The 13,636-nt window shown below is 42.9% G+C and overlaps 2 protein-coding genes across 2 annotated transcripts in view; both read right to left on the reverse strand.

The window, feature by feature from the left end:
* TYSND1 (trypsin domain containing 1) overlaps positions 1-1,056 on the reverse strand; it is a 13,028-nt gene extending 11,972 nt beyond the window's left edge. Inside the window, exon 1 of the mRNA XM_025209200.1 lies at positions 1,032-1,056. Within this exon, the coding sequence (XP_025064985.1) occupies positions 1,032-1,056 (25 nt within the window). The remainder of the gene's footprint in view (positions 1-1,031) is intronic.
* Positions 1,057-1,840: 784 nt separating this feature from the next.
* On the reverse strand, positions 1,841-12,981 carry SAR1A (secretion associated Ras related GTPase 1A). The gene is made up of 6 exons (XM_006027890.3): positions 12,858-12,981; positions 8,501-8,620; positions 8,116-8,181; positions 6,879-6,982; positions 6,168-6,299; positions 1,841-4,624 (listed from the first exon to the last, which is right to left on the reverse strand). The coding sequence occupies exons 1-6, from the start codon at positions 12,913-12,915 to the stop codon at positions 4,508-4,510; spliced, it is 597 nt and encodes a 198-aa protein (XP_006027952.1). The 5' UTR covers positions 12,916-12,981; the 3' UTR covers positions 1,841-4,507.
* Between the last annotated feature and the right edge of the window lie 655 nt (positions 12,982-13,636).

Consider the following 13,636-nt stretch of genomic DNA (forward strand, 5'->3'; position numbering starts at 1 on the left):
GGGCAGCAGCAGAGCTGCGAGCCCGGCCCCGGGGACGAGCCCCTCGCGCCGCAGGCGGGACTCAAGAGTAGGGCCCGGGCCTTTAAAAGCGCCCGAGGGCTCGGGAAGGGGCTGAGCTATGGCCCCAATTTAGAAAAAAGGCACAACACTGTTCCTGGTGGCCTGTACCTGGCCGGTCTTCAAAGCAAGCCCGCACGGAGTTTAAGCCCAGTACAGTCCTGAAAGCTTCTAGCTTCCAATTTCAACCCCCCCTCCACCGGACAACTGGCTGGCACAGACAGCTTTGTACCACTCACCCTCTTTAAGCTAAGTGAGGTTTGATCCTAAACACCAAAGACAGCAATTCTACCCCCAAAAGCAGTCAATTAAACATGAAGCCAGGTTGTAATCTAGGACCAAGAGAAAGGGACTGAGCCAACCAGACACCCCTCTTCCATACAAGCTACCCGTCACCTGCATTTTCTGTATGTAAAAGTACCTTGTATCAGAACATGAACAGAGCTGAATGCTGCTGCATGAAGGACAGAAGCCCGTGTGCATGGTGGGAAGCCAGAAACCCTGAAGACTTAAGGATATTCAGCAAGTTGAGCTCAAGTTTTCAACACAAGTGGAAACAAGGCATGAATGCCGTCCTCTACCTAAAGGTTGACAAAAATCAAACCAAAGGTTAACAAGACTATCAGGACTAGGACCAAGCTTTTTTCCTCTTCAGAAGGGATTTTTTTCCTGCCTAAACTTCTGCTCATAGAGGCTTATTTAGATAGAGAGAAAGTGAAATACATTAGCATAAGTCTACGAAAACAAATACTTAAAGAAAAATCCACATGACAAGAAGAGAGCTACTTGCAATTAAATAGCCTCAGAAAGAAAATAAAGTCCCACTACTTAAGTCTTAAAAAAAACCAAACCACTCAAAACAAACATGCACACACACAAGAAAACCCCAACAGAATACAAAAAACAACCTCCCCCCTACAAAGAAAAAAAAGCAAATAGTATGTCAAGCACAAGATGTACCATCAGAGCCCTACATTGGAAAGGAGCTACAGCAGCCATGGTTCGCCCCCACCCCCATCCAATTTATCTCTATCACTTACACTTTTAACAGTCTTCTTCAAAAGATTTTACACTTCAGCATATTTCTGAACTTTTGTAAGTGCAGTTTGTCTGCCACAGACTCATGCACACACAGGCGAATACGACATAAGCTTCCTAAACAGTTCTCACTCTTGCATTGTTTTTAAGGTATATTGGAGTCAGTTCAGTAGCTTCAGTTCAGATGTCTCCATCTTAGATTCAACTTCATTCTGTTTTCATTTCTCATTCTAAGCTTCATTCTTACTAGGTCCCTGTGCATCTCCCACTCCCTGTACATTTTCAAGCCACCTGAACTGGGGGAACCATCCCTACATGGCAAACACTCTTTTACCATTTTTCTCTTGTACACATTTCAAAGCATTATTTCCACCTGAATTTGATCTACACACCGTATCTTCTGTCCAAATTCAATTTTACACTTCAGAGGCTTTTTGCATTCTGCACAGCACTGTTTATACCTTCATTCTAGATGCATCCTTTCTAGATCTGAAACCAAGGTATTTGCATACATGATTTGCTCTACTTCTACTGATAAAAGTATAAGCTACAGAGCCACCTGTTCCTCAAGCAATTTTTGCATACACCTCATGTATTCTTTTGCTTTTGAATCGCATGCTTTTGCATGCTTCCATTTAAGCCTTACAGCTTGTTCCCCATGCTTCCAAATCCAATTTTATATTATCACATCCAATCTCCTGCTACTTGTATACAACATACCAGAACCCATTCACCAAGTCTGGACTGATTTTTTTTAAAAATTTTATTAAAATGCTTTGGATACAGATGGTTTTTTTTTTTTGCAAAAATATGTATAGTTCTCCCATTTCTGGAAATTAAAGCAAGCACTTCTATGACAGACTTAAGAGTTACCTAAGTTTACTATAACTTATCTGTACCCCAATTCCTGAAGTATATATTAAAACTTTACAGCAAAACATTTTAGCAAGTATTTGTATATAGGGAATGTACCCTATAGGTGTACAGAGTAAACGATCAGAGTTATTTACTACTGTTTTCTTTCTTTCTTTCTCCAGTGGTAGAGACACCACCTTCACAGAAGAATGTGCTATGTCAGGGCACCAACCTTCTAGACACTATAAGTGCAGAGCCATAGTACATTTAGATAATTGGAACTACTGGGTTTTGTTTATTAACAGGAATTAGGAGACCTACCACCCTGATGCACTGCGAGTCACAGCAAACTATCCTAAAGAATCTAAATGTAATACTGTAGTGTTTCTGACTGAGCAAGAGATTGGCAGTCTTCTTCAGCTCGTAACTAGAACCACTATGATGAAGGTCAGGTTCACAGCAGCATCTTTGTACTAAATCCACAAACAATCTTGGCTCCACAAATGCTCTTAGAACCCTTATACGTGTTATGAAGTGACAAAAACCCAACGGAGACCACTTCTGTGACCTTGGCTTGCATACAAACTCTAATGGGGACACACTGCAGTCATTTTATGTTTTAATCACCTGAAATTCTAGAGGCAGGCAGGCTCTCTATATATCCCAGGGTGAGTCAGAGTCAAATTTCTGCTACTGAAAGGGCGGGGGAAAACAATCAGCCATCCATTCAATTTTTGCCTCACGGAAGGCTCAGTTTAACTTAGTGAAATGTGAAGGATAAAAGATTTCTAAATAAGTAACAGTGTTAGACTCTAGGCCAAAATAAAGAGTAAACACCATTATTGCAGCACATTAGCCCATTTCTGATTGAAAAAAACTGACTTGTTTCTGACACTACACTATAACCCGTTACTGCAGGTTGCTTTTTAGTTGTGCTTCTGTAGAGAATGGATGGCAATGCTAATCATAACAAAAAAATTCAAATGTCAGAAGCTGGGTTGAATACACAAAACTAGTTCATGGTAAGAGAGTCTTACTTTTTCAAGTGTATGATCTTAAATGTTTGCTAAAACCACTTGCAGAAGTGACAACTCCCAGAAAGCCTGGGAAATACATTACTGAATATATTTTTTAAAAGGGTGTTTCATTTTCCCTTACTAGGAATAACAAATGTTTGTGAAGGGAATAAAGTGCTAGGTCAGCTCAGAGTTGAATCTATTTCCCATGTTACAGCAGTATAATCCCCACAGTAAATAGAATGAATGAGAGCAAGTTTTGATAGCAGAGAACACACACAGCTGGGATTATTCTCGTTTCCATTTGTAGCAGTTCATGATATAAACAATAAGTGGGCTAGGGAAGGGTGAGGGAGGCACATGGTAGACAAGTTTTTACAAGATTCTCTCAGACACCTTTCACTACAACATAAAGGGTGCTTGCCAGTTACTAGAGCTTTGATCAGTTTAAACTAAGGATCACCAACCCTTGAAGAGAAAGGCATGTCTTTATTTAACTGAAAAAGAGGCGCTCTAGACAGCAATGAAACTTTAGACAAAATCTGCCAAATATAAAATAAACTGGTTTAGTCTACATTAATAAACTTAAGATATGCAAGTGTTGAACACTTTTCATGCTACAATAACCCCACACAACCACCTCATGATTTTTACTGTTATAGTACACTGCAACCCTGCAACATTCCACATTGTAGAGTGAGCCCAGTAAATAGAACCTGCCACAGTAGAAAGACTGCTGATGGGTCATCACTTTAAGGACCAGAGGTTGGTAATTTAATTCAAAACACCTAAACTTGAGGCAGCAACAAAAACAGGTGTGCTTATGTGCCCTTTCCCTCCCCCCACCCCCACAACTAAAATCCCTGTGAATTAAAAAAAAAACAAAAAAAAAACAAAACCTTGATTGCACAAGTCAGTCAACAGCACCCTCTTTACGATCAGACAATGTGACACAGCACAACCATCCTACAGATCAGTTAAGCCCAAATCCACGTTTATTGAGGACTTCTATATCATGATACTTTGTTCAGTAATTTGGGAAATATCTAATACCATTAAATATGTTTTAAAAAACCCTAACAGACTCTGGACCAAATACAACAAATGTTAAATTAAAAAGTTAGAAGGGACACTGTTTACATTAACACTTTCTTTAAAAAATATAATTGCTTTCTTATTAAGTCAATTAGCCACAGTGGTGAGACGTGTTCTTTTTCAGCTGCTACAGTGCAGTGTGCTGAATTTTGCACCCCAGCCCCATTGTAACTGAAAGCCATGGTTTCCATGGGAAACGATGGCAACTGAAAGGGACAATTTGCACCTGTGTGCAGACTGCGTTCTCTCCCAGTTCTGTGGGGGGGGGGGGGGGGGGGAAAGAGAAGGAGTTGTGTCACCACTGTGCAATAGGATAGCTGAAAACCAGGAGTCTCTTGGTCAATGCCAGTATGTGGTTGGAAAACCTTCCATGTTCTAATAGAAAAGTCCATAGGAAGCTGTGAACAGGATCAGTCCAGAGGAGTAAGACTATGTCTGTCCATTTATCAGTCAATGTACTGAGATAGCCAACGAAAGCCTTCACCATAACCTTGCCTTTTCAGCACGCTGCACATGAACACTTCCATGGGACGTGTATTCAGGTCTTTCAGTGGCACATTACCCTGAAATCAAGATGAAATAATCAGTGGAAATCAACATAAAGTAGTCAGAATTCAAGCACTAAATTCACAGGTGCCAAAAGATACACCTCCCTGTCTTCAGGGAAACAACCAGCTGGCCAAGATTTTCTTAATTTTATTTTCCAGATTTATGTAATTTTAGAACGGGGTGGACAAAATACAACCCATGAGCCAGATGCAGCCTACCAAGGGATTTTATCCAGCCTGTGGTGGGTCCCTCAGCCCTGCCCAGCACCAGGTGTGACCTGGGCCATGGCACTGGCAGCCAGTCCAGCTGCCATCGGGTACATGGCAGGGTGGGGACAGTCAGATGGCTTCCTGACAGCCCATACTACCTGGTGCTGCCTGGGCACCCTGGGTCATTCCCCCACAACCTACCACAAGGAGGTGTCCGAACGAGCAGGAGGGCAGGGTCTCCATGGGGACCTGCCTGGGACCCTTGTGGGAAGGGTGCACTCTGCTAGGCAGATAGGATGGGGGTGTGGGTCAGCATGGAGCAGTGTCTAGGAGCAGAATGGGTAGGGCTGGGCCTGGGATCTTGGGGCAGTGACAGTACAGGGCCAGGGCCCAGTCAGGATCCACTTCCCACACATTCCTACCCATGGAACTCACTGCAGGGTCCAGTGGGGAGTGGACTGCAGCCCTGCCCCAGCCCTGCACTGTCATTACCCTGCAATCCCCATCCCCACCTACCTGCTGCCCCGTCTCATCTGCCCAGCCATGTGTGCCCTGCCTGTGGGGGTCCCAGAGACACTACCTGCATGCCCGCCCACTGCATCTGGCACCCCTGGTAGTGGGTGCAAGGCAGAAAGACCCGAGGCTGGATAAAAATCAATCCTGCTTACTCCCACCTTGACCTGCAACAGCTCACTGAACCTCCTTTAATGGCCCACCAGCCCAAATAAACTGCCCACCCTTTAGAAAGTCCTATAAGTACCAATATTAATAGCAAAGATATCAACCTAGACACCTGGCTGCTCAACTAGAGAGCTAAAACTCTGGCAGTTGAGCAACAGGACCACTTAAGCAAAAACCTTAAAAGAGATAAAAACCGGTGCAAGCATTTCTATATAAAGAGAACATAAACTGGTGCTTTAAAACCGCAGTACATAGAGTATATAGCTTGTGCACGTTCTACAGGAACTGGATGCAGTTTTCTGCCCTATATGTTTAAGCATTTGTAATGAGTTACCTTTCAACACCTCTGTTCATAACAGCATAAAAACTATTAATTAAATACTTGTACTTCATTTAAGTTGGATGAACAGTTAAAAAAAGCTTCCAAGCTGAAACATTATAGTAATCTCTCAAATACCCACTCTCTACAACATATAGCAAGTCTCAGCTGCCTAGAATTCCCACTAGCATTATTGTTTTAGAGCCTGTCCAGATGTTATTTCAAGTAGTAATCTGGTCACCAATGCTTGATTTGCAGTCCTGCTGCAGTCCTGCGGAATTTGTTAAAGAAGCGTTCATTCTGTAATATAGAACCCAAGTTTTACTAACAACTCAAGCTCTTCTTTACCTTTCCCGTGGTCTGTCCATAAAGCCCAAAGATCTCCCGCAGTCTCTCCTCACTGATGGCCTCTGGTCTGTCAATTTTATTACCCAAGATAAGGATTGGCACATTTGATATCGTTTCATCTGTCATTAGTGCCTGTAGGAAAGACAGAAGTGTTAACCTCATGCATTAAAAAAAGTTATCTATAAAAATGTATTTCTTTGCTCTAATGTCAGAAGATGGTCATAAACTGTTGTCAGTTGAAATATGCTATTTTAAAGAAAACTCCTCTCATAAGAGAAGTGTCACCGTAACAGCCTCTTCAAGACGGCCATTATCTAAAATGTGTGGATTATTTAAAAATCCTCAGGCCATTCTAAAAATAGCGGATTAGAGACCCATGTAATGTATAAAGATTTAGTCATTTTAAAAATATTAATCATGCAAACATAGTAAGAAATGCAACATCTTCCTGTGACTCTCCAATAGCTCATCTATCAACACCTTACTGGTTTAGTTACCTATTACAAAACACCTACATATTAGGAAATCAGGATGAACCTGAGAAAATGCAAGCCAAATTTTTAAGGGAGGAAAAAGAATGTAGATCTGAGGCCTAGACCTTGTTGTACACTAAGGTCTAGCCCAAAGAAGAAGAGGAATTGTACCAATCAATGGCTCAGACATAAGGGAGAAGGACCAAAAAACAAACAAACTATGAAGTGGAAGATTTACATTAAGCTCAACTTTGGACTCCATGAGACGTGAATGATCTGCACAGTCCACCAGAAAGACAATACCATTAATTGCTGGCAAGTAATTCTTCCAAACCCGACGAGCTGGAATAGAAAAGGACAAACATCCCTGTGAAAATGCTATTTTGAAGAGATTCGATGCCTACACCCAGAAGAAACAACAGGAATCTTTTCCCCTCAATTCATAGAGGCAGTTTAAAAGTTTCAGATGAACAGAACAAATCAAAGCTGCAAGGTTGCATGGGAGAAGTGTCAATTCTACCTTTTCCTTTCATTTTCTAATGTAAGGAGATTTTTGCCTGATACTCACTGTTCTAAGAGTGCAGAAAGCAGGATAGGGTAGCGCCTTAGAGACTAACTGGTCCATAGAGGCAAAAGCTTTCATACCGACTCATGTGTCAATAAGCCAGAGCAACAGTTAACTATTTTATGTAAATTTATTCTATCCAGGTTCTTATACCTAGTCCCCATAACTTATGCCTCTGAATCAAGAGGCACAATACCTAGAGAGCTTCTTTAAGCATTACAGTTCAAGGCTAGTCTAATTTGGAATATTGGCTATAATGATGTTTAAAGGGTTGAGAAAAAGTGCTGAACAACTGAGAAGGAAGGGATTTTTAGTTTAAAACAAGCACTACTAAAAGCCTATTTGATTTCAGTCACTGAAATTTTAGAGAAGAGAAATCTTAATTAAGCATCTCATTCTTTCAATTGAGGCTTAAGTTCTATCAACAAAAAGGACCCAGAGAAGACCCTGCACAAGAGCAGGGAGTCCAGACCTGGCATTAAGATTAAGGAAAAAAGCAGAAAAACTTTTCAGATCATCTTTAGGCATTCTAAAGAAACTGAGTAAGGTTCATGATTAAAGTCCATTGCAACCAACTTCAGATTGCAATAGTCTAGTTCCATTAACAAATATGGTAAAAGGTGAGATTTAAGACAAAAGAGAACCAACTGAAAGTGGTTCTCTCTTTTTGCAAGCTGCCAGAACTGCAAACTAAAATGCATCTGATACAGTAAATGGAACTGTAGAAAAATAAAGAGATAGTTAACCTTGCATATCAAGGACATGTACAATTCTAAATGCTGGAATTGAGATTAAAAAAATAAATTAAAAAATCTGATCCATCTAAAGACTAAACTTTAAGTCACTCAAATAAGTCATCATGAAACACTTCCACTTCTTCTGTCATCCACGCCAAGAAGTATATTCTTACCTTGTTCATGCCCACCCAGATCAAAAGTTGTGAAAGTCATTCCAGCAATCGTCAGCTCTTCTGATGCTAAGAAAAAGACATCTTCATTTAGCTCAGCTGCAGCTATAAGCACCCCCACCTTTTTAATGTGCATGCAAAAAATCAGATACAGAATGTATAAGTAATCTATTACCCAAAGAATTACTGATGACCTCTGTTCCCAAAGGTCAGTTTTAAAAGTCTAAGTCTTTCTACATTATAAGCACAAGACTGAGGCATCTTTCAAGACTACAGGTCAGTATTTCCTTGTACGAACCGTTTAGAAGATGAACACCCCCCCCCCCCCCCCCAAAAAAAAACCTGTACACAATGGACCCAGTTAAACTAGATCACTAGGTAAACTCACTTGGATGTAGTGTAGGGACATGCTGACCCAATCTGTCATCTTTGAGCATGTGCAGAAGAGTGGTTTTCCCTGCATTATCCAATCCTAAAAACACTAGTTTTCCAGATTTCTTGTACAATCCTGTATGGCGCGAGGGAAGGAAAGGTAGAAAAATCAAACAGATTTTTTTTTGTTTCAGATAGAAATGCGATCCATATGGCTGTATTATATACCAACCAATAATAACACAATCCACTAACTCCTAAGAATAATATTGTAAAACACTGTATTCCAAAATGTTCCAAGCATAGAGCATGAGATACACAACTGACGCTATGGTTACGCCAGGACTGTACAAAATAGAGCCACTACACTAGACATTTTCTATGAGCCGACTTTCCCCCTCACCATGAACTTAAACATATTTCTATAAAGAGTGTAACCTCTCAAAAAACAACCCCCCCACGAAAAACCCAACAAACCTATGAAAGAGATGACAGCCTGAAAAGAGTGATGCTACATCATATCTACACTTAACTAGATCCATTTTAAAATAGATGAATAGATGGAAAAAAATTCTTAAGCGTAATGGGTTAAAATTAATCTGCCACCCAAGATGGACACTTAAAAGTGAAATTATGATACCATCATTTAGCAGAAGATAGCACTGTGACTTGGCTTATCTAGGGAAGAATGTGAAACAGAATGAAGTGATGTGAACATAGTTCCATCAGTTTCTGTAGATCCTAACCTTTCATTAAAAAAACAAAAACATCCTACTTTGTAAAGGTAAGTCATCCAAATGTGAACTGATTTAGTGGGACTTCAGATCTGCAGAGACCAATAGTGTCAGCACCGTTTAAGAAGAGGGCTTGATTATCAGGAAGCCCTGGCTACCACGTAAGAATTAGAAAATCCCACTGTGGCTAAGTGGAATAAGTGACTTCTTAGACTTCACAGGGAATGGACTCATCAATATTATCATGACCCCTTGCGTAGGCACTCTATGCATAGCAAAACCTGATACAGTAGTGACTAGAGCACTCTATTGGTTGGCAACACTGGCTTGCCACTCGAGAGATATCCCTGTTGGGATCTCACTACAGAATCTTTTGCTTGGTGGAATGGTGCTGGCAGGACACTCCTAGTAAAACAGTCCATTGCCACAGTGCTGAAATTAGTGCCAGAAGGTGGCTTAGCTTTTGGCAAGTTCTTTTGCTCCATTAAAACCTACTATATTTACTCAAATATAAGACACATCCCCCTTCCCTGATCAGAATGGGGAAAAAGCCCCTTGCTTTATATTCACATACAAAGTGGAGGGGGAGGGGCAGGCAGCTGCTTTGGCTCCAATTCTGGCCCTGACCCCAAGTCAGGGCCAGAAGCAGACCCACAGCAGCCTCCTAACCTTCCCTCAGCAGCTTCTGCTTCCCACTGCACACCCATTTCTCTCCCCCTTACTGTCAGGCTCCTTCCCCTGCCCAGCCAATCAGCAGCACCAACACTGCAGCAAGGCCAGGCAAGGGCTGGGCTTCTGTGCTGTGCTCCAGGAAGGAGCAGGCCCCCAAGCAGTGTATGGTGGGGGTAGGGGGAAGGGGCAGAAGATGCAAGGGGTGGGGTGGGGAGAGAAGTGGGTGGAGCAGAAGGCAAGGGGTCCCACCTCCTCTCCTAGCCATTGCTTTCCCTGCTGTAGTGAGGGCAAAGGGGGAAGAAAGGTTCAAGATGGCCCTCCAATATTTAAATTCAATACCTGAAAAATATTAACAAATTTATACATTTTAATATGCAAGGCGCTTTATGCAGGGGATTACCCATCATTAATACATTGGGGAAGATGGGGAGAACATGACATCTTACTTCCACTGTAAGGTATTCTGAGCTTTATTAACAAAAACTGTAAGGGCTAGGTTTTACGGGGACCAACTCACCATTGATTTGATGCCTCTGACATGGTCTTAAGATAACTGACAACTCTGATCAACTAGCAATCAGCTTACACTTTGCGCCCAATGAGTTAGGCAACCCAAGCAGAACAAAAAACTGGACAGTAGAGACTAAAACAGGGGTAGGCAATTACTTTGGCTGGTGGGCTACTTACTGAGTTTTGGAGCTGTCAAGGGCTGCACATATTAAACCTTTCAGAAGATATCATTTTAACAAATCATATACTAAAAATCAAATATCTGCTATAACAGTTAACATTTTATTTAAAAACAGTGCGAGAGAGAGAGAGAGAGAGAGAGAGACGACAATGCAGCAGCTCATCTAGGAGGTGTGGGATGGAGCAGGGCTCATTCAGGGGGCAGGGGCGAGGCGGAGGTTCCCGCTGCTGCCAGACGGCTGGTCTATCAGCTCCTGCTGCTATCACTTGCCTGGGAGGGCACAAGGGGAAGTGTATCCCCGGATCTGCGCCAGGCAGGGCAGGCTGGGGCCAGGGCTATTTCCTACGTACCCTGGCAGCGAGGCAGGTGGCAGCGCCACTGGGAGCCCCAATGCCGTCATAGTAATGTATATAGAGGCAATTGCATAACTGCTCAAAATTAAATCTTTGCTCAAAAAATTAAATTACAAAAATTAAATCTTACTCTTGTATATTGTGTGTGTGTTGGGGGGGCCAGGGAGCACATGCAACAGAGCTCACCTGGGTGGTATGGTGCAGGCATGACCCACCTCTCCCTCGGTCTGGCCTGTGTTTATATAATACATCTGTACCTTCATTTTTCCTGACGATAAGAATTCAAATAGCTACTCAATATGGATGTGGAAGATTAGACTCAATTTTTAGAGGTAGCGGGGAAAGGCAAACTGCAGTAATTTGATACAATTTGCAATAAAATAGTACAGAATGAAGCAGTGCATGTCCAAATGAGGAAAATAAATAAGTCATAATTTGTATACATTTTAAGCTAATTATAACCTTGCCTTCTCCTATTACAAAAAACTTTTAATGAGAATACAAACGTACCAACTGTAATACCATATTCTAGAGGTGCACCAATACATTGGTCCGATATCAGATTGGTACTGATATAAAGAAAATTATCTATATTGGATATTGGCCTTAAGAGGCTGATCATCAGGCCGATAAATGCTTATGCTGCGCATAGCCGCAGCACAGCACATAGGCAGTGAAGACCGCCAAGGAGGGAGAAGTGGCGCAGGGGTACAGATCAAGGCCTTGCCAGGAGGGAGGCAGGCAGGCAGGGGGTTGGAGCTGGGGCAGCGGCTGAGCCAGGCTCCACTGGGAACAGGCCCCGGATCTGTGCAGAGCCAGGGCGGTTCCCAACAAAGCCTGGGCTGGGCAGGGTGTGGTGCTGCTGGGAGAGGGCTACAGAGGGGGAATGCAGCCATCTTGAAATTCACCCTAATGCCCTCATAGTCCCCTGCTCCCAGTGGTGCTGCCACCCGCCTTGCAGCCAGGGTACATAGGAAATAGCCCTGGCCCCAGCTTGCCCCGCCTGGTGCAGATCCAGGGGTACACTTCCCCTTGTGCCCTCCCGAACAAGCGATAGCAGCAGCAGCTGATGGACCAGCTGTGTGGCAGCAGCAGGAACCTTTGCCTCCCCCCTGGATGAGCCCTGCTCCATCCTTTGTCATCCCTGACACACACACACACACACACACACACACACACACACAGAGCTGTGGGGTTGCCATGGCTTGAAATGCTGTTGACTCTGGTGGGGGCGTGTTTCTGGAGTACCTGTGCTAAAACTTGCAGTAGTTTAAAAAAAATGAGATGAATCAGTTCTGATTAAACTAACTCTATGGGTACTAAATGCAAATTCCTATACCTATGTTTAATTTCAAGGTCAGTTTTCAAAACTGCTCCTCACTTCTATGTACTCAGGGAGAACAGCATGACAGCAAGGAACAGGGGAGGGCATTAAGGACTGCAAAGAGAAGTTGGGAAAGAAGGCAGAGAGCAAGGGGGCTACCCCCAGATTTATTTCTTCTGCTGTAGCAGTAGGAAGGGAAAAACTTCAAGACAAACTTCTAATAATTTGGTTCTATACGTGGAAAATTTATAAATTTCTTATAATTTTCTATGTATAGAATCTAATTATTGGGAGGGTCATCTTATAACCAGGGTTGTTTTATATTCCAGTTAATATGGTAAATTTAGTAAGCATGTCTGCAAAAGGGATTGCAAACTGACTTGCAGTGAGATTGAGTTGCTCACCTTAAAACCAATGCAATATAGATGGAATCAAGCCTGATTAGCCCTTAAAAACGCGCTCCAGTTGTATCAGTAAGTTAGCAAATTAATTTAAACTCTTGCTTAATTCAGTTTGAGAGCCTGCTTGGCATCTGCAACAGCTTAACAAGATTTAAAATTATTTAGGTAAACCCATGTAACCCAGGCTTGCAAAATTACCTAGGAATTGCAGCACACTGCTGAAGCCATTGTAGATCCATTCAAAAATGAAAGACATTGCTGAAGATTAACTGCCTGCAAGAAAACACACACAAGACATTTACATCTAAGAAGGCCAAACAACACTTAAGGGGCAGCCAAACAAAGCTGAGAGAGCACTCTCCTCTGTACTGGAAAGTTACTGTTTGAAACTGGAAGCTCAGGTACTAATGAAGCAAAAACAGGTTAAGTGTTCGACTCTGGCACCCCCAAAACAGGGTGAACGTTAAGAATCTGGGCAGTTTTCACACACGTAATGCTGAGCCAACAGTCACTTTCCACAACCAGGGTCTCAGCCCGAACGTGCTACCAATGGCTTGTACAACAACAGGGTGGTTCTGTCCCATTGGTGTATTAGTAGCATCAGTCGCTGCTAAATGGTTGGCAGGCCAATGCTCCACTGCATTCGGCATCACGCTGCTGGCGCGAGCAACAGCTCTTTCCTGCTGTGCCTGTCAGCATCACACTCAACACCACGCTGCCTTTGGCAGTGTCATCTCTTGCACTTGTCTCGATCGTGTGCAAGGGGAAAGCAGGGCCCTATGATCCCATGCAGCTGGTGGCGCAGCTCCAGGAAATGCACCTCGGAGCCTCTTCTAGTTTCAGCATCACCAAAATAAATAAATGGCTGTGGACAGGGGCAGTCGGTGCACTCCGGGGTCGCCCCTTCTCCTTCCTCGCAAGCAGGACCCTGACAGCTCTGCCCGCAACCTGCGGGGGGGGGGACGACGACACAAGCC

This window comes from Alligator sinensis, unplaced genomic scaffold (assembly GCF_000455745.1).
Source record: "Alligator sinensis unplaced genomic scaffold, ASM45574v1 scaffold849_1, whole genome shotgun sequence".
In the NCBI taxonomy this organism is placed as follows: domain Eukaryota; kingdom Metazoa; phylum Chordata; order Crocodylia; family Alligatoridae; genus Alligator; species Alligator sinensis.